At 39.0% G+C, this 26,253-nt stretch overlaps 1 protein-coding gene across 1 annotated transcript in view; it reads left to right on the top strand.

Annotated features, from left to right (window-relative positions):
* Positions 1 to 13,942, top strand: part of LOC146324947 (metabotropic glutamate receptor 4-like) — a 257,298-nt gene extending 243,356 nt beyond the window's left edge. Inside the window, exons 10-11 of the mRNA XM_084720616.1 lie at positions 6,929 to 7,175; positions 12,762 to 13,942. Coding sequence (XP_084576742.1) covers positions 6,929 to 7,175; positions 12,762 to 12,811 — 297 coding nt within the window. The 3' untranslated portion in view covers positions 12,812 to 13,942. The remainder of the gene's footprint in view (positions 1 to 6,928; positions 7,176 to 12,761) is intronic.
* Positions 13,943 to 26,253: the final 12,311 nt, after the last annotated feature.

The raw sequence follows: 26,253 nt of genomic DNA, 5'->3' as shown, positions 1-26,253 counted from the left end.
CTCTTTGTTCTCCACAGTTTAAAGAAAATGTAGTTGTAGTAAGCCAGTAATACCAAGAGCATTATCCAGTTGCTCAAGTGAACACTTGGAGACTATCATCCTCCAAATGACTAATTTCCTATGGCAGCCCATTAACAACTTTCGAAAAATATATCAAACTATAATTGGATACTTATCCAAGAGTCATCTACACTTTTTCATGCTCTCAGTATCAACCTGCCAACTAATATTATATTCCACATTACATTAAGTACATTTCATCGGAGAGATCAAGAAGAGAGATTTGGGAATCCATGAGGTCTTCCTTTGCCAGATGTTTTTATGTAGATTGGGTCAAACCCATTTAGCATCAACAGGCAGCAAGGCTGTTGCTGAATGCTATGAGATTACCCAACCAGTGACTTGACTCAGTTTTTCTGTACCTCGCTGCTGGTGGACTGTAGAATGTGTTGGCAGGACGAAGCAGGTAAAAATGAATATTCTGTCAACTGGTTTTGGAGACTATTTCTGATTCCTGACGTAAACAGCCTTCCCCAAAGTGTGGCCAATAAGCAAGTTACCCCATGCATGTAAACACAGCCAGGGATGGAGCAGGCAGCCAAAAACAAATAATCTCTGTTCTTCACTTGTATCTCTGCCACTGAAGAGCAGGTGGATAAACCGAGAGTGGAAATCACTCTCTGACGCACATGTTTTCATTCCAGTTCAACTGGTGCTCACACAAATCGTCTTGCTGTGCTGTTATCACAAAGAATGAACGTCATAGTCATTTAAACCGTTAAATAAAATGTTACACAGACAGTCTAGGTGTAAAAAAACACCAGAAAATGAGGAACTATTACAAGAAACAACTTCAGAATTAAATAAAGCTATGAAAACTTGTTTTATTTTCCAGTTTTCGGGGGAAACGATTTACTTTTATTTCCCCTGATGGACTGTATCCTGTTTATTCATTGAGTAGTGTCTTATATACACACAAACAAATATTAATCTAATCCTGTTGGAAGTGACTATCCATAAAATTCATTTGTTTTATTGAAATACTCATACTATGGCCCACCAGGATCTGGCACCTTTAAAGTGATAGTTCACCCCAAAATCAAAAATACATATATTTCCTCTTTTATCTATCTAAATTGTTTAGGCGTGAGTTTCCCAGTTTTGTACATTTCGGCTGTAGAGATGTCTGTCTTCACTCAAATATAATGGAACTGCTTTTGGTGCTTAAAGCTCCCAAAAATACATTTGAAAAATTCAACATGTCTCTTTCTAGAAATCAGGGCCCAGTTATTCAAGGTAACCCACAGTCCTTGTGGTGAGCAGTTTCATGTAGGAATTAATTTTTTATTTACCGAAATACACCTGCAAATCATATCACCACACAGAAAAAGCATGCATCTCCCCATGCATGACTTGCTTTTGCTAGTGACAGCGCGGGATGCAGACATTAATGGCTCCCTCCTTGGCTGAGCTGTCATGTCCAGGAGTAGATGCATGCCTCCTTCTGCTAGGTGATGCAGTTGACAGGTGAATTCCAGTGGAAAGAAAATTAGAGCAGCAATATTTAATTGATTTTTAATCAAACAATTTAATAATCTGCAATATTTTAATTAAAAAATTACTCAAACTGATTAACCGATTAAGAAAAAAGTAGAGGATGGGGACGAAGAGCAGTGGGGAGTCCGCCTGTTTTCTGTTTGACAGGTTGGTACCAGCAGTTAGTTCAGTTAATTTTGCAAAAGTGCACTTCTGGTGCCGTTGAGCTGGGGAGGATAGGCCAACTTTAAATGTTGTATTTACAAACTGCAACCATCAAATTATAGTGATTCTGATTTTAAACACACTACAAGGAGTTTTCAACTGGTTATAAAACAGTCTCTATTCAAAAGGGACGGGGTGGCTGTTTAGCCAGTTGGTAGTGTGTCCACCCCATGTATAGAGGCCGTCAGTCCTCTGCAGCAGGCTCTGGTTCGACTCCCACCTGTGGCCCGTTGCTGCGTGTCTTCCCCCCTCTCTTCACCCCCATTTCCTGTCTACTCTTCAGCTGTCTTATCTAATAAAGGCAAGAAAAGCAAAGCAAACCCTCAAATCAAAACATGAATCTGCTCAGAACAAGGTTGGTGGATTATGTTGAGGAAATCTAATGTAGTTTTTGGCCCTTTGAGCATCACAAGCTGAGTGCCATCTAGATCCATTAAAATTGAGGGAAAGCTGAAATCTCTACAGCTGATATCCCCAAAACTCTGCAACTCACAATAAAACCATCTAGATGGACGAATAGCACCATAAGAAGAAAGTCATGCATTTTTTATTTGGGGATGTCTCTTTAATGTAAAGCTCTACTTTACCTTATGATTCCAAATATCCTAAATCTGGGCACACTGAAAGGGGTGGAGTATGTGGTCCCAGTTAGATGTTTTTAGATGATTATTTGTGTTCATTATTAGTTATTTTTACACCATGTGTGTTGATTAGTGAGCCGTGTCCCATTCCAAATAAAGAGTCACTGTTGTGTTACCATTTTTAGAACCAAACCAAATGAGAGTTAATTCACCTTTTTCACAGCAGAAATTGTGAGTCGTCATAGTAAGAAAAGCACAGGTGTTACTAATAACATTAAGGACGGCTTTGTTCTCGTCAAGTGTCCCAGTAATCCTTGACAGTTTGACAGTGAGCCAGTGTGCACAATACCAGGACCATGAAACTGAAGCAGCTACTGTAAATGAAATGAATGACAGCTGAATTCCAACACTTACACCTGTGTTTTTCCTTCTGTGACATCTTCTGCTAAAGGAAATATTGGCAATAAAATATTGAGCAAATAATTTTGTGTCATTTTATCTATATTCAGAAATCTCTGAGTCAAAAATATTTGGGCACAAGGACTTGGAAGAGCTGCGGAAGTGTCCCTCTTCACATGCTTTGCGTATAGGTAGAGACAGCTCTGGCAGCTGTCTGGACAGGGGATTTGATGCCTAATGACAAAAAGGAGCAATCCCGCTTCAAAGAAACTTCATAATGGCTCAGCCGGCCAAGGTTTCTGTCCCCGGCCCTGTTCCTTCGCTGCGCCGATGGAGCAGATTGGCAATCATATCGGCGTGTCAGGGAAAATTTATGTCACCAGGGCCGATGGAAGTGGACAAGGGTCTTGGCTCCCCTCACAGACTGACTCCTCTCGGCACTCCGGAGGGGTAGCAATATTGTTCCGAACTCACCCCAGGCCACGTGTAATCTTCTCAGGAGATTACAACACTCCCCCTCTATCACCAAGGAATGCTCATGTTCAGCTTGCAGAATGATGGAATACAATGGCCTATCACTTCCATTTGGCACTGACATCTTTTTTCTTAACTGACATGGCTTTAGGGGTTTAATTTGGGATAGGCTTCTCTATACTTCATGCTTTTTATTACATCAGCATGTATCATGGTCACTGTATGACAGGTCATGATTTTTTATTTCATTTCAAAATAATGTCCCACCTGTAGAGTGCACCAGGGGTCACGTTAACTGAATATTTCTCATCATTGGGCGATTTTTTTTTTTTAACGATGGCAGAAAAATCTGATCATATTGACAAATTACAAAGCTGAGGGTGTCTACTGTAAAATTGAGAAATTCACAAGACTGTCAAAAAGAGTAGCCTACATCACAGAGGTAACTAAATGTATCTTCTGCCACTAAACCTACGCAGATCTTAACTACAGTGTTGTCACATTATAAAACATAATTAGTTTATACAAGGTGCGAATATAAATGAAGAAACAACACGTACAAGAGCTTCTGTGTCTCTGTCTAGACACGACTGATTCGCAGCATGTGTCACTGGTAGAGAAGGAGCACATAATGTGGGATGTCCTTTCGTTGAAGGAAGTGCGTACAGGATCGAGAAATTCCAATATTCAAAGAGACATTTATATTTTCTTGTTCAGGTATATTTGCAGGGTTGTGGTGTTTTAGTGACCTCCACTGTCACTGCTGCAAAAAATGTTGATCTTTTTTGTGTGTTGTTGACATGAAAAGTGGCAACACGGTCAGTGTTTGTCCATCTTTTCTCTCCATGCTCTTCTTAGTTTGTTCACAACATTACATTTTATTGGAATCATATCAATATGGCTCATTATCATTACAAAATAATAAAAACAAAATGAGGGAGGAGATTCGATCCAGCTGTGTCACTGTTAAAACTACTGAATCTTGATTTGTAAAGATCAATAGATCATTGGTTCTACATCCTCGTCATTAACGTTTTTAAAATCTTCTCTATGGTGTCAAGTGTGAAATAACGGACAGTAACATACACTGTCGTTTTTGAAGTCTTGTTTCTTTCTTCAGACAGATGCTGCACACTGAAAGTAGGGATGGAGAGGGAAAAAAAACACTGAAAAAAACAAAGAACTGCAGATTCTGCCTTTGATTTCGATCACTGAAAGCTCATTTCGATCAATTTAATATAGAAATTGTTACACCTCTAAAATGCAGCCTACGGTATACACATACAAACACTCCAATGGCTTGGAGAATACTACACAAATACACTGCTGAAAACCACATGCTGTGTGTTAAGTAATTATAAATTTTAAATAAATAAATAAATATTTCTTGTCAGATTAATACTGGATATACTAATAATGAGCATTTACCTGCAGGTTAAACAGCCATGTTGCTGTAAAGGTTTGTAAAAAAAAAATAAATAAATAAATAAAAAATATATATATCTGTGAGCATCTTGAAATGAGAAGATTAACGTTGTACATGTTCACATACAAACAACATATGTCACACAGCCATGTTGGGAAACCTAATTTATAACTCTTGACATGCTTGTGGCTCAGGGCCCTGTGGGCTATTCCCATGCCAAACGACTCAGTCATTTGTGATGTCTGCAAATGTAATGTCAAGACAAAACCTCAGGCAAATCTGTTTGAAGGATGTCTGCCAGCTGTGTTTCCACTGTACTGTACTCTTTGCCTTGTGTTCATCAACTTCAGAGGACCTCAGCTATTTTCATCCAAGAGGCAAAGTCAACTGTTCTCCTCTCCCTCTGTTTTCAAATTAATGTTTTTGACACTGGGGTGCTGTGAAAAGTTCCTTACTTTGATGATTTTTCTAATGTCTGTACGCGGAAGAACACTCTTAGGAAATGTTTTCATATTTTTGCGTCTGCGGAGCCTTTAATATGCATGTGTCAATATCAAATATGATCTACCTGTTTTATTTTTTACAGCCCCTGCACTGACTCACCACATTCCCTACATCAACAAATCAGAGATGGACTGTGTCTGAGCTCTGGGATGATTATCATAAATGAAAAATCACTTGCAGGCACTTTTAATATGCTGTAGGATGTTCCTCTCCGCTCCACAGTTGTTGCCTGTAGCTATATATCTGCTACCCAGCTGTGAGTTGCAGCTGTCACTGGCTTCAGAAAGCACACAATCCGTATGCTGTTGTCTAAAACCTCAGGGCAAAAACATCTATACGCAGACTACATAGACACCCATCAGGGGGGCACTTCTATTAGTTGTACATCATAAATAAACAAACACAGCAATGAAAGCAGAGCTCAGGAGTGATGAACCCAGCACATGAACAACAAAAGAATGTGAGTGAGGGTAACTGTGTGCCATCACCATGTGTTATTATGTGATGATCATGTAATACTGTGTGATGTGCAAAGTAACTTGTCCTGCATAAGAAGCAGCAATTTACATGCAATGTGTGTTCTACATGCAGGACATTAAGAACCTATTGAAAACAATCACATGCTGCAAAGACAATTCTTCTTCCTGCAGCTTTAGTAGAAAATTGGCTTCCAGAATACAAAATATTTTCTTTGATGGACTAAATTCAAACTGTGCAGACTGTAAGTGGCACGTCCTTCATTATTGTGTGCTCAGCTTTCCTTTAGATTCTAAAACTAGAACACAACTGTGCATCAGTCAGTGTTAGGGCTGGGAGATAGAGCTTAAAATTAATATCTTGATATTTTCTTCCGTGATATACATTATATATGCATATAATCTATGCATATAATCTAAAGTATTATCATACAACATAGAACAGAACAGCATATAAAGTAGTTCAAATGAGCACAACCATAAACATCTACAGCAGTAAAATGCAGCATACATATTAATGTTGCAGTAATATCAATCTAAAAACATCAGATATAGTAGTAAAACATTGACAGGAACCGTTTTACTGCAAAATGACTACTTAAAGTAAACTTTGCTATAATACTTTTACCTTCATAGAGTTTAGAATGCTTTGCTTTTTCTTGTAGTGGGGTATTTTCAGTGTGGGGTATTTGTTCTTTTGCTTAAGTAACAGACTTGAATTAAACAGCCACTGCATCCGTCTTACCGGCTGAGCCTTCTCCTTTAAGGAAGGTGGGCTTGTAGGTAATCTGTGTGACACAAGTCAAGAAGAGTTTGTTGTAAAGTGAGCTGGCTAGTTAGCTGCTACGAGTCAGGCTAAAGACAATTAAAACACCAGAAAACTGGAGAGTAGCAAACATGATCAGCTCATCGATCACGTTTTCTTATGTGATTTTTTTTCCCGCCACCAGGAAAAGATAATTGCAACTACTAGCAGCTGCTAACTAGCTAAGTTAGCTTCTCACATGGAGTGATCTTACTTAAACTGGGGCTTTTTATTTCTTTTCTGTGGCAGCAAACACAACACACAGCCTGTCAGTAACTATCTACTGAAGTAAGTGCTCCCCAGCAGCATACAGTAGAATCATTGCACAGTAATTAAAACTCAAATATAACTAAATAAATATTGCATATGAGTATACAAATGCACACACACAAACACATATAATATAAATAAATATAATCTACATGCCGCCCAGCTGTTGTCAGTATGGCATCAACCAGTGATTCTGTTTGTTTGTCTCTCCACCATCTCCTCCATAATACAGATGTATATCCAGACCACAACGCTGACCATCTCTGTAAGCCTCAGTGCGTCAGTCTCTCTGGGAATGCTCTACATGCCCAAGGTCTACGTGGTTCTCTTCCATCCGGAGCAGAACGTACCCAAGCGCAAGCGCAGCCTGAAGGCTGTGGTCACTGCGGCCACCATGTCCAACAAGTTCAACCCCAAAGGCGGCCTGAGGCCCAACGGAGAGGCCAAGTCTGAACTCTGTGAAAGTCTCGAAACACAAGGTTGGTATCACGCCTGATGAGGCAATACAGAGAAAGAGTGAAACGTGTTCCAGCGGATCAAAACCACGAGTTGATTTTATTCCGATGCACTGAGCTCTTACTGTGTAAAACAATAGCAGTCATAGACTACACATGTCTACTCTGAAATAATGAGCTCCTTTATGTGAACATAATTGATGGCAGTGTTATTTTTGCACTTCAGCAGTTTGGGAAATTAGCAAGCCTTACGTGATAAGAAATTAGGGCGCCATAGCAGTGCCAACTAAAGTGGTGTTATACTATGGCTTCTTCTTGAACATGAGCCATTACAGATGATATAAACAAAACTGTGTGAATATTCAGAACTGATAGGAGTGTTCTCAACTCAGCCACAAGCAAGCACAGGACTGAGGTTTCTCCAATTATCCAGTATTATCCAGATTTTACTGATCAAACTAATGCTTATAGCCTGCACTTTATTTACATAATATACACAGTAGGCTATATTATTCTTCCTCTTAGAATAAAGGCAGAATGAGTAGGACTTTTTTCTAAAAACAATGTATAGACAAAAATAATCCCTCTCAGTTACTACTTATAACCCACTAGAACTCTGTGCAGAGATCCTGCCCTTTGCCTGTACTTTCTTATTTTGCTGCGTTTGGGTTGTTTCTTGTGGCAGTGGGTGTGCAGCCCCCAACCAATAACAGCAGGCAGGGTGTGAGACGGGACAGGCAATGGGACCAATCCAATTCATTATCACATCAGGGGCTGATATTGATGTAATTCATTTATTGGATAGCGGGCTATGTCACAAATCTGCAATACGAATTTAGTCATTTTAAGTTTTTGTTAAGTGTAATTCTTGAGTGTGGCAGATATGATGACAAGTCAAATAAAAGAGCATCATTGTATCTCTACATGTATTACACAGTGTTTTCAACTGGTTATGAAATAGTCATAATTTGAAGGGACAGTTCACACCAAAAGCAGAATATTTAATTGCTGTGGATTATGTTGAGTAACTGGGTCATGATTTCTGGAAAGAGACACTGCTACTGACTGTTTCAAATTTATTTTTTGGTGCTTTGAGCACCACCAGTCAAGTGCCACCTAGTTCTGTTATATCTGAGAGAAGGCAGACATTTCTACAGCCACTTGTCTCCAAAACTCTGCAACTCACACCAAAACAATCTAGATGGATAAATAGAACTAGAGGTAGGAGGAAAAATATGCTCTTTTGACTTTCAAGTGTCAGCCCTGCGATGAACTGGCGACTTGTTCAGGGTGAACCCTGCCTCTCGTCCAGTGTCAGCTGGGATAGGCTCCAGCCCCCCCCTTCAAGGATAAGTGGTTACGGACAATGAATGAATGAAAGTGAACTGTCCCTTTAATACAGATCCATTTATGCAACCTTCATAAGTAAACAAGACCATCGGTGAAAGGATTGGCTCTTTCCGTGTAGTTATCCTTGACACCTGCCGCCGGGTCAGATTCTCCTTGAAATCAAATGAAAGCATAAGACTCTATGTTTAAAAAGAAGCAAAAGGAGTTTTTCCTGCAGATAATAACACTTTTGATGTTTTATTTTGTGGTTATGGTTGTAGAAACATTACCGCTTTTTCCACAGGGGCCTTCAAAATCAAAACAATATGACAGTTACTTGTAGCTTTTTTTAAGCAAGATCCAATAATTCTTTTAAAAAGTTTTGTGTGCTCCATATATGCTACATGAAAGTGCAAAAAAGAACAGGTTTTTAAAAGGCAGGAACTAACTTTTCTGTTTCTCCAGGATAATCCTGCATTTTGGATACACGGAGCTGACAAACAGTCCCATTCTCACTAACTCTCACCACACTGGATTTGTGAATCAGGGGGTGTGACAGGGTGCCCACACTAGTCTGATTTTGAAAGGGACGAAAGAGACGGGTAGCTCAGTGTTGGAAAAGAGGATATTTCAATCACCAAGATAAAGTGTATGAGTAGGCAGTCCCTGTGTGGGGGCAGGCTTAAATCCAATCAAGCAACCCAACATGTTCTGATTACTGAAAGTCCTGATTTTATACTCTGACAAGCTGAACACTATAGAACAATGTGTATTAGGACTGAAAAGCCTGCGCCCACATTTGCATGTATCCCTTTTTTTTTTCGACCTCAGAATGAAGTGGGTATATCTTGTCCAAGAGCCTGTTCATAAGTGCTGATTGTCGCTCTCTGGTTTGAACTGTGAATCTAACAAATGCTCTTTGTGCTTATGTGTCAGACTGTGTTGAGGGAGGTGAGCCTTGTGAGGGACTTTAGACTCTCAGGTAACCTGATTAGACAATGACTTTGCCCTTTTATTATCTGTGACCACTTTTATCCTGTTTATTTATGCTAATGTTCACCACAACACCCGTGCCTGCCTATATTATGCACAAAGCATCCCGGCTGCCCCTGGCTAAAATACAGCACCCTGAATGACACAAGGCAGTAATCATGCCCTCGCAAATCCACCCTTGACCAACAGACATTAACTTGGATAGACAATATTGGTGTGCGGTGCTGTAAAATGGCCAATCAGCATGGTAAAGCCTGTTAATGTGGGAAGATGACACCACTCTGCCTGAGTGCAGCAGACAAGCGATAGCCATGTGTCCCCTGTAATTTGTTTCCCTGTTGACAAAAGAAGGAATTTGCGGTAATGGGACAACAACAACAATAAGAGTGAACAGGAAAAGACAGATGGGTCTGCCAGCTCCAATTCTTTCTGGACCATCTATTCTTTATCTTGGCCTTGCAGCACATAAATATTCAAATAAGGTTCATTTATCAATGCTTCTCTTGGAAGAGATGCTTTGGATGAAATGGCGAGAATACCGCCCCCATTCACACACCCAACATGGCACTGACAAATATACAGAAACGTTTACCATTACACATCTCTCCTCCACAGCACTTTTGCCCCGACTGTGGCTTTCAGCTGTCTTCTGATTGGATTCATCCCCTCTGACATATTCAATCAGCCAAGGCTGCTGTGGGCAGATTGGCAGATTGGTAGTGTGATTACCACCAACAAGCATGCTCGCTGAGGGCAGTTTTATTTAAAAAAAAATTGACACGTGCGTTCACAATGAAACTTGCACACAGACATTTGTGTAACATAGAAGCATGACTGCACACATGCACACAGGTACTGTATGGTATGATAGTCATGTTTGACCAGCAGTTTGGGCTCATCATGGTCACTGTGGTCTGCCCTGTGGTCATCTGTCTAATGTGTTTTATTCACAGCTGATATAAAATTTGATGAAACATGAAAAGAAGCTTAAAGAATAATGAGCACTGTTATGAAACATTGATGACAACACTATCATGCCAAGTCAGATCACATACTGTCCTAATAGCATTTTACATCTAATACGCCTCACAATTCAAATTGTTAACACACACTGCACTGACTGACTGCTGCATGCTTTGCTTGGTGCACAGAGAAATCTCAGGTCTTTGCATGAGGTACAAGACTTGCATCTGAATGAGTGCTATTGCATTTTATACCACTGTTGTGATCTGCTTGGTGGCTCTATATGATGCATTTTTTTTATACAGTTTAAAAAATATAATCAGCTGTGAGGAAAACATTATGACAGTTTTCCCTGATTTCATTAATGGCACTGTAATAGCAGGTTATTAACACTAATAAGACCATTGCCACAGTCTATCAGTCTGATTGCATCTACATTACTGTTACATATTTCAAAATGATATCTCTGCAATGTTACCATAAACTATAACCATTATTAATGTTTACTATAATCAATTAGGGATGCACGATAATATCATCATGTGTATTTTTGCACCTACACCTTTCAAATTTCCCTATCTGGTCTAATAAAGTGTACATTTTGATTCTGACAACATCTGTAATGGCCAAAAGGCTTTGAAATTAAATACTGCATCAGCCCAGTTTCCACCAGTGTGAAAGGCAATAAGATAATGTTTTAATTATGTGCATGCAACAGGTTGACCAGTGACAACGATAGCACACCAAATTTCTCCTAAATGTCCATCTTGGCCTTCAAAGATGTATCCACAATTTGGTTTCCGCCACTGGCTATTTTTGCCTTTATGGCAGAGCTGAATAATTCTGAAAAAAATATCTATTTTCAGGTATTTTGACTAATGTTGCAATTGTGATATGATTTGCAATATTAGAGGAGAGAGTCAATTTTACATCATTATTGTCATTTTCACTGAAAAACACATTCAAACTATTAGGGTATGTTGGTTTTTCAGGTATCTGTGCTAAACAAAGATGTTTTCAGAAGTCAAGAGAATGACATGTTGGCAAGGACGCCTCTGCAGCACCACAATATTAAATTTAAAATGGTATTCTTAAACATGTTTTTCCTTTAACGAATACTGCGCATCCTGCGATTTGAAAACTACAGTAGACCATATTGTGATTTCGAAATTCTGGTTAATTGTTCAGTCCTACTTTATAGCATGCGTATCTGTCAGACAGACTACATCGTTGTCAGATTAGTGACGTCTCATTGATTGTGGGATCGAAGGATGTGACATAGGCTAAATATATACACTAAAATATATTTTTTATGCCATTACACAATTTTTGCAGGTCACCTGGTAGGTACCTGACCTGGTGGAAGACTTCAGTGTCAGTTAAGTGAGGAGCCAAACAGTATCCCTTCAAAACCACTACAGGCACCAGCGGAAAAACCTGTCAACAATAGTTTTCTTATTTCGCCCAATGAATGAAGACACTATGAAAAGCACTGTATTTTATACACCTGTCAGCGAGCCACCACAACAATACTAGAAATAATACCTTCATTCCGCTACAAGAGAGACCTGATGTTCTCTGAAATTAGGTAGAAAAAACATCTGCATATATCAGTATCAGCATTCCGCCAAACACAGTTGGAAAAAGCGGCATATCACATACCGGCAAAATCCAATATCGTGCATCCCTATAATCAAAGACTCATTTCCAACAATCAATAATAGTTTTTTATTTATTTATTTATTTTTAGAGCTATCAATTAATTGTTTCAGTCATTTTTCAAGCAAATTGCAAATATTCACTGATTCCAGCGTCTGAATTTCTTTGTTTCCTGTCTTTATGAATAGAATATCTTTCAGTTTCATGGTTGGTTGGACGAACAATCAGTCTGATTAAACTGAAATGTTTGAACTCTGAGAAATGCAGATCCTTTTCACTTTAGAGTAAATAAGCATAACCATTAGTTACAGCCAGTTAGTTAATCTCTTTTACATATTTTTTACTTTTGCATTTCTGTTACAGTTCATATCAAATCACAGTCACACGTTAATACTTTACTTAGCCTCGCAAATGACACATTTCATTTTAAATGCAATACAATGATAGAGGAGGTATCACTCCTGTAAATACAGACTTTACATTCCAACACCCTGCTATTATAATTGGTTCCACCTGCACTCGGTTAATGAAGCCATCCATAAATAGAACTTCCCATCAACCTGGACTCCAACATGTGCTCTGACAGATTACTGCTTCACGCCCATTTGAATCCCACCTAGTGAGTTTTTAACCCTTTCCTTCTGTGTCCTACACCTTTACTTGCAGTGCTGGCCTCCAAGCAGACATACATAAGCTACAGTAACCATGCCATCTAAGCCAGAGACGGACCTTGGAAGTGGAGCGAGGGCCTGCGTGAGGAGAGATCACCTAATTCTGGGGAATGCTGGGGAAATACTGGAGGACTTCCAAGCTGCTACTGCAGAGAGGACCGGGGTGGAAAGATGGGAATTTGTCACTCTATAAACAGGAGGGATGTCATATTTTTTTAGAGAATCAGGTAAAGGCTTGAATGCCAAATTTAAGAGAAATTGGTAGATTTGCAGGAAGGAGATGGGAGACGTAAGGGAGATTGGACAGTTAATTTTCCTCTTCCCACCCTTTCTGAGACGCAAGCGAGCGGTGAGTGGTGACGTTTCCAGATGCAGGCTGAGCGAACCACCTGGAACCTACAGTATGTTTTCCTTCTGAAGTGTATAGCACACAATGTCAGCTCTCTCTGAGGCTGAATCGTTTGTCTCATTTCAACAAAAACAGGGGGAAAAAGTGTTCTGTTTTTGCTCAAGTCAAATGCAGCTGACAACATGAAACAGTATAAAAATATAGTCATTATTTTTGGTTACTGGTATTATTGAGGTTGAAAGCTGCAGTACTCTTCAAACTGTACATGCCTTACTACAGTACATTCAGTATTCCTACATATCTGAAACACGGGAAAATAAAGCAGTGGGTCATCCCAGTTTTTTTTAAATAAACGTTTCATAATGATGATGATGATGATGCCATCATCTTGGCAAACCTAGTGTACAGTCCCAGAGCATGCTTGTGGGAGCATCACGTGTACTGTGCTGTGTTGTCAACGTCTATGGAATGCAACATTTGTCATGGTTGTCATTCACAGTGGAGATGTCATTTTGGATCATTACCCGCTGGGTTACCCTCTGCTGAATAAAGAGTAATTTCAAAACACAAAAGGAGCAAAACTGAAAACAAATTGCCATGGAATACGTTTATGTTTACACCGCACTCCATAACTGTCAGCCAGGACTTAAGAGACTTGTCAATGCATACTTCAAACATCCCGGATTTTCTGGCCCTTATTTATCATGTGCTTGTTGAAGCCATCACAAATTCAAGCAGTTGGATGGTTGTGAAAAACTGAAGTTGCCTCATCTGTTAAACTCCGTTAGACAATATTAAAGGGACAATTCTTGACATAATAATACACTTGCATTCTCTCTAATAAGTTACACTATCTTTCCTTATTACCCTGTGTTTTCTTTATGCGTGCATTTCTATGTTTAAAGTAGAAGTTGACCAATTATCAGCCCAATTATCAAAATCTTTTTTTTTAAATCTGACTGCTGATAAAATGAATTAATTGAAAAAATGTGGTACTTCAGGCAGAAAGAGGCAGCTGCATCAGTACTGTAGTCCACTCTGTGGTCTCGCTCAACGTCCCGCCCACAGCAGACTGACTCTCAATTAGGCTACTTTATATCCTGCTGGTTATCTTAATCTATAATTATACATCCTTAGTTAACAGTTGATTTATGTTTTGTTTTAGTAATCTTAATCTGCAAAGTAACTTTCTAAATAATGAAAGAATGATTTAAATTTTTACTGTAAATATATTTTGGTCTCAATTAGTCTCCTTGATTACTAATAATCTTTATCAGTATTGACCAAAACCATATTGGCTGATCCCTGGTTTAATGATGAAGTGTAGGAATATTTTCAATTTAATAGCAGTGGAGCTTGAATAAGACAGAATTTTGTCCATAAATGTTTGATTTTTTTAAGAAATAAAACAACACATCAGTCTGTTGTCATACCAGATATGTCATTTTTAAAGCTTGATGGTGAAGTTTGATAGATTTACATCGGACAGAGGGGGTTAGAGGGGGATGTTCTGTGATTTGTGGTAGATGATCCGGTAATCTGTGTTTTTTGCCAAGGATTTTTTTTCCCTCCTCTGGGTCATGAATTTTGAGGCTATGGTGGAAATGATTAATGGAGGTTTTAAAAGTACTTTGGGTATAAAATTAGGCTCACGTTGCGTCTCAGCATGGAGACCTATTTGGAAGAAGATGCCAGCTCAGTTCCATTAAAGAGCCAAAATTTTCAAAGATAATTCATTGGAGACCATGCGGAGCATTTCCTAAGGAGTGCTTTACCTTTCAGCAGGCTCAACAGCATGTTTTTAGGGCTAACCAGGATCCAAAATTAAATGCAGGTAAATCTTAGGTTTGGCAGAAAAATAAATTGGAGTCACCAGCCTGGTGAAAATAATCACATCCCAGGGCCAGATTTTCATCGCTGTGTTTTTTTTATATGTAACAACTGAGACTATTGAGACCCTCACTGTCCACTGGATCCATCGTGGATCAAAGCAGCATGTAAGGAGAAGAGAAAGGTCACAGAGGTCGGTGTTTTTGGGAGAGGTGCTCAAAACTATAATATGTGCACCAGCATGCACTATTATTTAACCCAGAATCAAAGGTGTGAACCTGATATTATATATTCATAACTGTCTCTTGCCTACTAAAACAGTTTTATTACTGTTAAAAAATTACTGGCTGATAAATTTTCTCAGTTTACTTGCCACTGGCGGAAGAGCCAGAAAGTTACCTAATTTTAGACTCTGGGGCTCAGAGTATAGCCTCTGCTATGTTCCATTTAAGTTTTGTCCATAATTCTGAGGAATAGCAACAGTCTGATTTTTACATATAAATTCAGAAAATATCAAAGCAGACTTTGTTGCAGTAAACCTTCATTAAGTGACAGCATTGCTCATAGTGCGAATCCCACTAAGAATCAACACTTACCGGTTGATTCCACCAAGTCTGCGCCACAGATCTGATCCATCCTCCACACGGCCGCAAGCCCCGCCAACAGCATTTCAGAAGCATGTCAGCAGCGGAGCGTTTTGCCCGCCTGATTATGTTTACTCGTTCAGATTTTGTTGATTAGGTCCTCTTTTCTTGTTCTTTGTGCTTCTATCATGGATAAGCAGGCTATAATAGTTGCTTTTCTGTCTGTCTTCATGATCGTGAGTCTGCACGAGGTCTTTTATTTTGAAAGTTACCCGGATTCTCCCTGCCTTCTCTGTGTCTGACTTACCGCTTGTTTGATCTGCTCTGGGCTAACTGATGCGGCATCCATCAAAAATAGACTCGCCGCGTATTTGAAGGGAAGCGGAGCGGAGAGCCGCTTCTGGGACACACTGAGGCACTGCTGGTGGAATCACAAGCGTTGCGTAGAACGGCTGCAACCAAGTGGCACAGTCATAATGCAATGCAGCCGTGCCTGGTGGAATTTAGCCATGAAGTCTGCAGCTCTGTGCAGCTTTTAGCTCAATTTACCATTGTGTTTTGTTTTTTTTGGCAAACACATAGACTGTATGGTTGAGTCTTTTGAGTTTCATAAATATCCTGATATAAAAGTATAGACAGAGACAGTGACAGCACCCCACCTTCCCAAAACGAAGCAGCAAAGACATTAAGTAAACCAGAAAACGGAAATGAAAAAAATTAGCATCTAGTGACTTTGATAACGGAGCTAAAAGGCAGGTGAATAATTACCAGGTAACTTATTTTGTCAGATGGTCAGAATCATGGTTGTTCTGTGTATTACGGACCTGCAAGTAGGTGTTTGTTTGCTATCATGTTAATAAGCCAGTTTTGTCTCAGGTTTGTGTTACTATATGTGTTTAGGAGTCTCTCTGTTCCCTCATGTTTAAAAGTTGCTTAATCTATCTTTAAATTTCTTATGGAGTTGATAAGCACTGCTCCTTTTGTCTAACATACATTAATTTTCACAGTATTATTGACAACATGTCCTATTTAGATGAAAAGGGGGATGTATTAGGTGCTTGATAAATAAGGGCCAGTGCCTTCATTCTGTGCCTCATGTCCATTAAACTACTCCTGCCATTCTTTCTATGGATCCTTCATGGTGTTGTTTTGCGTTGCATCCATTCTGTTCAAACATAAAGAAGAGAGAACTCAATGTACAATTTAAAATTAAGTGTGTGAACTCCATTTCTGTCTGCAGTCTCTAAAGTATTTGTCATAAACAGTAACTCTGGAATTTGTCTCATTAAATGTTATCCTCAGCAATGCAAAAATATGTATGTTGCATGTCAAAACTCATAACAAAATCATGTGAACAATTTGAGAGAAAGGTGTAATGTCCAGAAGGAAAACTACTGCAGAGGATTATAAATAACTAATATTTTTGGTTTAATCAATGATTCTCTCAGCTCTCAGCTTCAACAAAAGTCTAGGGTGTTGCTGCAAATGTTGTTTTCTCATCATTTGATAAAGTATTGTTTGTGGGATTGTTTGTGTTTGTGAATATGATAATTTACTGCTTTTTTGCCACAACCCCCCCTTTTATTTTTCTAAAAACACTTTGTCTGTGTTACAAAATAGAATATGTAAGTGCTGACTGAAATTAAATGGCAAGTTAATGTACGTTATTGAAATGGATTGATCATGTCTGCTTTATGTACTGAATTATTTAAAAAAAGAAAGATAAAAAAGAATTACAGTGCCTGGATATTTATGGATTATCTATAGAAAAAATAAAAATGTGTAGAGCATGTTCATTTTTATACAAGATATTTCTAATAAAAGACTGTTTTGCTAATAAAGTGTTGCTGATTATTTTTAGTGAGCAAGTTTCATCAGCAATTATACTATATTTCGCCTTTAATAGCAAAAAAAGTTTTTCTAGAAGTACTGGGCAATGACCACGATCATCATAATTAGTAATCCTAATAACTTTTCTCCAAGTTGACTTTATATGCAAGACCAGGGTAAAGGCTGCGTGCTTTGAATTGCCATGTAGATGCAAAGAAATTATGACAGTTGAGCTTTAACTCATCAGTACCTGAGAACAGGTGTTACGATATACGTTATGATTACAGCTGAAACAACTTCTTCATTAATCGATTGACCGAAAACAGCTATGTTGATAGTGTCGATCTCCTCTACCAAGTGTGTAGGAGAACCTACTGTGGTTGTGAAACTTGTGTAAAACTTGAAAGGCCGTGTCCAGAGCCAGTGTTTGCTTTGTATGTTGAGTGCTACTGTGGAAACATGGCAGTGCAACATGGTCGACTCTGTGGAGTCCACCATGTAGCCAAAGTACATTTTCGTGGCCCAAATGTAAACTTCTGCAAAGACAATACAGAAAAGGCAAGGTTAACACAATTTAACACAGCCTTCCTTAACTGACACTTATGTTGTCTACTTTTTGCATGACTTGTGATATGGGGTTTCCAAATCATGGCAGCACTCAATGCAGTGCATTATTTTCTTACAGAAGTCATACTCTAAGCCACTTACTGTAAAATACTGTTTCCACTCACTCCTAATTTTTGTTGCCTTGTGTTTTTTTTCATGGTCCACCTTTTGTCTTCCTGGTTCTTCTGTAAGGATGGTATCAGCAGTTTGAATAGTCTGAGTGAACCCATACTTCAGTAGTCCTCCAAAATTAGCACCAGCTACCAGCCAAATGCTGCTAAGCGGCTGGTACAGTTCCTTCACTCAACAGTCAAAAAAACAATTTTTGACTGCAATGAAAGTATTTTTATTGATACTGCAAATGCGATATGATTTGCAATATCTGAAGGGATGATCATTTTTGCACTACTATTGTCATTTTCATTGAAAAATATGTTAATGTAGAACTGCAATGATTTGTTGATTAATCAATTAGTTGTCAACTATTAAATTACTTAGCAACTATTTTGATAATCAATTAATCATTTTGGATTTTTTTTTTTTTTAGAAAATCTCTGATTTCAGCTCCAAAAATGTGAAAATTTTCTGGTGTTTTTTTACTCTTCTCTGACAGGAATCTTTGAGTTGTCGACAAAACAAGACATTTGAGAACATCATCTTAAAATTAATTGATAATGAAAATAATAATGAGATGCAGAAACTTTCCAGATTTCTCATTTGACATTGAAAAATGTCATCTTGGACTCTAAGAAAATCTAATGAGCATTTACTAAAATAGACTTGAAGATTAACCACTTGATAGAGAAAATAATTGGCATATTATTCAACAATGAACATAATCATTATTGACATAATATACTGTCTGAATTATTTTTTTGTGTGAAAGAACGATCCATGGCTTTGATCCCATAATGGCTTTTATGGAAGGCCAAATTCAGGTTCTGTGAACGCACCTGGACACTGGTGGATAATTTATCAATATGATTTATTAAGACTGGAAACCACATTCAGATCACACAACATCTCATATTGGGATGGCCCAGAGCTAAGGCTTGTACGTCCCATGAAAGAATCAGGCTTTTCCATCTCGCCATTTTCACTGCTGAATCATAAAGCTGCGCAGTTGGCCAGAGGACAAGCTGTCAGGGCTCTGGAAAATAAAATTGATTTCACCATCAGTCAAAAACACTAAATTAGAAAGTAACGTGGCAAAGATCTCAAGGCCGTGGTTGAGCTGCAACTTCTTTCTGAACCGGCCCCTGTATAATTACTGGATAGTGACATCTATTCAGAAACTGTCAAACACCAGCACAAATCAAATATAACATAAAATAACGATGCTGGGTATATATTGTGAGTTTCATTAGTAATCAAGGGAACCACAACCTTAACCTCGGTTTAATGATGGATCAATATGGCCAGCTACACCTGCAGCGTAAGCCTTGAACAAATTGAGAAAATATCATACTATCCATAAAAGCTGACAGAATTATGAGCCACTCTAAATGAAAAGTAGAGCTAGTGAAACTATCTTTATAGTGGATTTACTGCAGGGTTGAAATTGCCACCTGAGTGATCACTGATAAGGCACCATCATTAGCCTTGTGTTTTCTAAGTTAATCCCCTACCTGCACTATTAGCAACACAGCAATATATGCAAAATTGTCTCTCCTTTTTATGACATATAGGAGACCGCCCAAGGAGTAAATGTACATTTTTCAAATTCTCATAAAGTCTCTCCTCCCCGCTGCTCACTTCCCCAGGCTGCTGCAAAGCATCCCTGGGTTTTAATGGAAAAACTGGTCTCTCAAACTAAGGGCTGTTGAGAGTATAATGTCCTAACTCATATACAAGATAAATGAAAAGAACACCTCGGTGAGAAGTGGGCCCTTAATCGGCACTACATTTGGTTTCAGTTTCTGAATTCACGCCACTTTAGACACACACACAGTTAGCGTCCACTTCTTTTGAAACTCAACAGCCATGCAGTTGTCCCCGTGATCATTAAAGTCTCCATCCAGTTCCAGCTGTAAACTACAATCCTACCTCTTTTCTTCAGCAAAAGAAAATTAACTATTTACTATCAGACTAATTAATAACAGCCTACACATTTAGTTTATTATTAAAAGTACCTTTCATGTTAAAAATGAGAGATTTGTTGGTGTGTTTTATTGGATGTACAAAACTGTAGAGTATTGCTCTTGGATCTTACTATAACTGGACAGGTTTATGATTTAAATAAAGAAGAACCTCGCATCAAGCAAGTTGTCATCTGTTAAGCTTAAAATTAAATCTAATGACTTTACTGGACTAGGTAAAAAAACATTTATGGTCACTTAATAAACCTTTGACACAGCAGATATTGAGGTCCCTATTGTTCACCTGGGCAAAGCCTCGCACAGCACGGTGCAACTGTTATGTTTCCCACAAGAGCAGTTTTCATTTTGACGCCTAGCACCACTTGGCCAATCTGTGCAGCCATGGGCAGGTTAGTCTTAAAATGAGGCATGATCAGGCACATTATTGCCTCATTGCTATCGTGAGTCATCAGAAAGCGAGCAGCGAGAACCTGGTCTAAAATCGGTATCGCTGTATTTTCCTGCAACTTTAACAGCAAATTATTCAAATATAAAATGTGCCTACATAGGTGGCTTCGCAAAGCATTTACACCCTCCTTGTTACACACGCACAATGTTGCTCATCTGCAGTTTAAATGGAGTTGTTGATGGGACAGAGGATTGGAAGACAGCAAACGTACACCGGCCAAGGACCGCATAGATGTCTCTCAGGGAAGACAAATGATGCTGTAAACTTCGCTTATCCTGACAGGCTGTAACAGACATCTGTAATCTCCTGTTGGATGATTTGGAGACTATTGCCAGCTGTCCAGTTGCACTCCCAATAGTTGTCAAAGTCAGTGCATTTCTTTGTAAGTGGGTCGTTTCAGCGTCCCCTGAGCCTGCGCACAAGCTCATCCTCAGCGGATAACGCTTTGCTTCCCAAACTGGCCGAATACACTACTAAAATAGCAACGTGCCACGCAGAGGCACGCCTGGACTTTACAAGGAATGGGAGGTGACAATGATTGTTTTAATTCACACCCAAAAAACACTTATGATTAATGCAGCCCCTTTGCACGTTACGCCTTACTTTATGCCAATGGTCTCTTTGACTTGTGGAAGTGGAGCTGGACATGCCCTAAATGTACTTTAGACCCTGCACTACAGGAAAAGCAAGGGCGTGAGTGACAACATTCATGATGGCTTTGCCGTGTCATTGAGCCTTCATGCATAACACCAGGGTCCTGGAATTGAATACATGATTGAAAAACAGCACAAATAAACTTATGATTTTCCTGCTATGACATGACCAAATGTCTGCAGGAAATGTTTCATTGCAGTACCACATTTGGCCACCAGAACAAATTGTCAGCAATGTTGAATATGTCACATCATATCCAGCCCTCTTAATACTCTACATCACTGGCATAGCTTATTGTCATTTTTGTCACGGCTGAGGATGAACAGACCTGCCGTACCAAATTCTCACCGCAGGAAACTGATCCACTTGTCAAAAGCAGGTGCAGAGTTACTGTGAGTGTAAGGAGGTCCCCAAGGGCTGGTGATGTAAGACTTCTTTAGAAAAGGTAGCCCATAATAGTACACAACTGTCAGCAACCCCCAAAATGCTGTCTGCATGCTGTCTAATAATCATTGGAGACATACAGCACATCTATTAGGAACTGGTATGAGATCATTTGTCACCAGTCTTCATAAATTCCCAGACGCCAGCCTTCACTGCCTGATGTATTCTGAAGGCACAGTTAATTACCTCAGGAAATGGTTAAACCCTCCTGCCCACTGACATGTAGGAAAGAGCAAGTTACCAACTCTGAATCTCCAAATCTGATCCTTAAAGTTTATAATTTCTTTGTAAAAACATGACCATCTCCAACACATCAAAACCCACTTTATTCTCACAACATTAGCAGAGTAACACAAGCACTTTGGTGCCACCAGGACGTCCCTGTTGGACACATTTTAAGGCAAAATTTTATTAACGAGGAGCATATGGACAAAAACCGACCTTGCACATGATGAATTTGGCAAACCACCAGTGTTTGTCGGCTGCCAAAGACGCTATAGTCTCATTGACCTTCCTGGCTTACTTTTATGTCCAGGATGAGCCAAAAAATCCTGGCTGTAGAAGAAACACAGGCCTGATGTCAGGTGTAATTATCAGCAGGTGTTGGTTAGACATCCCAAACTGGACCCGAAACACAGTAAAAAAAAATGGTAACTCTTAAAGGGTTCAAGTGGAAGTCACACAGAGTGCCTATGCTAAAAGCTTTATCTAGAAGTAGTTTCGCTACTGATATATTATTTCTCTCCATAGCCTGAAAGGTGCCCTGTCTTCACAAAGGAAAATGCATTTACACTTAAATCATGGCCTTTCTATCCACATTTCCTCGGAGATGGATCTTGCACTTCTGTTTGACTGAGAGGGTAAAATCAGTTCAAGAAGAAGGTGGCTGATGGTGTTACAAAGTCACGTCACTGTTTTGATAGTGGTCACTGAGGCATTCATATTCATGCAGAAATATAGGCAAGGAAATGGGCCAAGAAAAGAAGATCTTTAAGAAAAAGGTAGAGCTTAGTAAGATATGTGCTTGGCTGTGATGAAGAATGTACTACTAATATAAAAGCCCTAAATATTGCTAGAATTGAATGTGAGCCACTGCTGAATTGTTTCTAAACCCCTGTTAACTCTACTGCTGCCCACTGTCTATGCTACTCACACAGTAAGCAATGAGATACTGAATTGGATTTTCCTGTTCCATTTTTCATGCATGGTTTATCAGCCCAGGATGCACTGTTCACCATATCCTTTTCCTATAAATTACCAAGGAAACTCCACATCTTTTGAATTTTTCGCCATTAAATGTAATATTATCACGTCCACATCCCCATTGTGCAAATTAATAAGTACTGCTCATGAGCTCATTTGGGGAATACATGCTGAAAATAAAAAGGTTTTCCTCATTTGAAATATCACTTTAATATTTCCACTCTGCTGCTCTAACCAGCGAGTGGGTATTTTATTTTGTCCCCAGGAGAAAAGCATTAAACGTGGCTGAGATGTTTGTTGCTCTCTGAATGGTGGTGGTGAAGACACTGCCCGGGTGCCGAGGCTGTGGTGAGTGTAGATTGAATTTACCCCTGCTGGATTGCGGTGCTTCATAAAGTACAGTGCGCCGAACGAATTAGGTCAGAAACGCTTTTTCCTGTTTTGTGGTCAGACTCTTTGTGGTTTTCCCTTTCCACTGTTGTCCCAACAGCTGTACGCGGGGTTCCATTAATCTCAACTCCATGCACACGTGTCTCACTCTATGTGACTGATGCGGCTTCTGTCAAATAATGCTGGCAGTGGACAGGAGTTTACTGTGACTGATGGAGCTGAAGGCTGCAAAGCTCTAATGACAAAAGAAATGAAACTAGGCCAGTTGGAACAACCTCTCTGCTATAAAAGCTGTATTTTTGCATTATATAAATAATATATAATCTATGTGTTCTGCTGAGTAAAAATTATAGTTTCACATCCCAAAATACATGCATCAAAGGAGGAATCTGTCATATATATATTGTGATGTAATGCCACACAGGGTTCCTACACATTTTCCATTCCAAAATTACATACAGTACTTTTCTATTTTAAATTTCCAGCCTTCTTTGTTGATTTTCCAGACTATTTATGTTATCGTGTTGCCAAATAATTGCCAGCAGATGGAAGCTAGGTACTGTGGGGTACCCCTAACCCTACCCCACGTTAGAGATGTCAAATAACAATTTAGACAAAGTTTGCATCTTTCTTTCCCCATTTGGAATTCATAGCCAGCTCCAAATTCAAGGAAAAATACAGAATTTATTTTAACAAACGGGGGCAATAGTCTAGAAACTAAAAAAATATTTTTCCATACTTAATTTTTTTTCCCCTATATCCATCAAATTCCAAGGATTTCAACCTATTTAATCAATACTCTGTGGCTCCAAATCACTATTTGGACTGCAGTGCTCATTTCTGGACATGCAATTGTTGCATATCGCTCCTTTAAAAGATGAACAAAATGTTTTCTTTTTATTTTAGCTTTTCCATTCCAATTAAATTATTTTGAAATGCCTCTATCACACTGCATGTATCCTACTTTAATGGTCCTTACAAGATTCTTACAAGAAGGAAAAATAAAATACAAAAGACTGCGAGGGGGGAAATTTCCTGAGTAGCACAATAAATCATAATGACAACCTATACACTGTTTTGTGGCCCATTACAGCAGGCCTGTAGCAGGAATTTCATCTGGACCTCCCTTGACTAGTCACAAAAATGTAGTAATCACTATGAAATAATCTTACTCCAGTTTCCTCCCAAGGAATGGTCTGCTGTCTTGACTGTGTCCTTCCTCCAGTAAGGATGACAGTTTTCTCAAGGAAAGTGTTGTTTAACTGTACAATGCAACAAAATTACAAACGCCTGTTGTCTACCTTCGACACCGGCTGTAGTAGGTACAGTAAATCTCATTATAAAAGCAGCAAAAATACAGGATTCTGGTGGTTCAGCAGTGTGTTGAAATTGTCGTCATGAAATCAATCTATTCATCCCCACAGGCACAGCTAAACAACACACAAACAGTTTTAACGGTTATCAATGGTCCCAAGTGCGCTAAAAGTGTTTTTAGACCTGCAGGACAGACTGCTACAATGCATCATCCATCCTGGTTTTGCAGAAATAAAACCAGTTGTGTGTGAAATATGTTTTAGTTGCAAAAGAAAATTAGACCAAATTAGTGTAATTTTCAGGACAGCTGGATATGCGTATCATGCTTTGTGTCGCTAAGGTTGGTCAATTCAATTAACTGCTGTTTTGTCTGTTTTCGTCAAAGTGGAGAACAGTGCAAAGTGCATCATGCTTAAAACGTAATTGAAAACTGACCACGGGCAAAACTGTTTGAGTTAAAAACAAAACTACATTTTGTTACAGCACCCCAGAGACTCATCTGCATAATGGAACAGTGTAATAATGTGTTGGTCCTCAACGTGAGTCTGTCTAGAATGACTGATGAACATGAACTGTCCTGCACGTGTCATTTAGCTCTTCCTCTGCGTTTGAGACAGAACTGTAACCAAGGGTTATTGTCATTGTCCGTTAATCTGTTATTTTCTTGACTAAGTGATTATTTGTTTGGTAAATGTAAGAAACCGATTAAAAATGTGGATCAGTGTTTTCCAGAGCCCAAGATGACGTCTTCAAATGTCCAGTTTGTCCAGAACCCAAAGACATTCAGTTTACTGTCATAGAGAAGTAAAGAAACCAGAAAATATTCACATTTAAGAAGCTGGAATCAGAGAATTTTGACTTCAAACCAATTAATGGATAATCAAAACAGCTGGTAATTAATTTACTCGTTCCAGCTCTATTTTGAGAATCTTTTTCATTCCAGTGTGACAGTGCATTGCGACATTTAGCCCGAATAATTTGAGCCCTTTTTACAAAGATCTCACAATACTGCCACAACCAAGACCCCTGATGTTGATGAGACAAAGGTAGCAAAGGCTGGAGAACATGTGTGGCAAGCACAGTGTACACAGCATGCTTACGTGAAAAAAATGGAATAGAATAGAATAGAATAGAATAGAATAGAATAGAATAGAATAGAATAGAATAGTCCACTGTGATTGAAATTGCCTCCGGCTCACCAAACACAAGAAAACAATACAGCGGTTAGTAACAAAAAACAGAAACAAAACAAATACATGAGATTAAATACATATTAAATATTAACCATTAAACACTAACAGTAGTTCATGTCATGTCTGTGGTTTAAATCTCGTCACTCACTTTGCAGAGTTAAGAATACTGATGCCAGTTGGGATGAAGACTTCTTAAATACTTTTGTTTTCATTGTCAGAGGGATGCTGCAGCGCCTCACAGAGCTTAAAGGCTCAAACTGGATGGAGAGAGGATGGGAGCTATGTGGCAGGATGCTCGTTGCCCTCTTCCTCGTCCTCTCTGTAAAAAGTCAAAGGGTCAAAGGCATCTGGGGTTTGCCAATTATCTTACCTGCCACTGACGCAACCCTAGAAAGTTTATTCATAAGTCTACACTTTAGGTGACCGTACCAAGCAATGAGACGAAAGGTTAAAACACTTTCCGCAACAGTTTTGTAAACAAGCTCTAAAATCTGCTGACTGACACCAAGGCCACAGAGTTTCCTGAGAAAACCACGATTTGAC

The sequence above is a fragment of the Lutjanus erythropterus genome, chromosome 6 (genome assembly GCF_056507025.1).
Source record: "Lutjanus erythropterus isolate fLutEry1 chromosome 6, fLutEry1.hap2, whole genome shotgun sequence".
NCBI lineage: Eukaryota > Metazoa > Chordata > Actinopteri > Lutjaniformes > Lutjanidae > Lutjanus > Lutjanus erythropterus.
The sequence above is the reverse complement of the archived record's forward strand: the minus strand, read 5'-3'. Positions and strand labels throughout refer to the sequence as shown.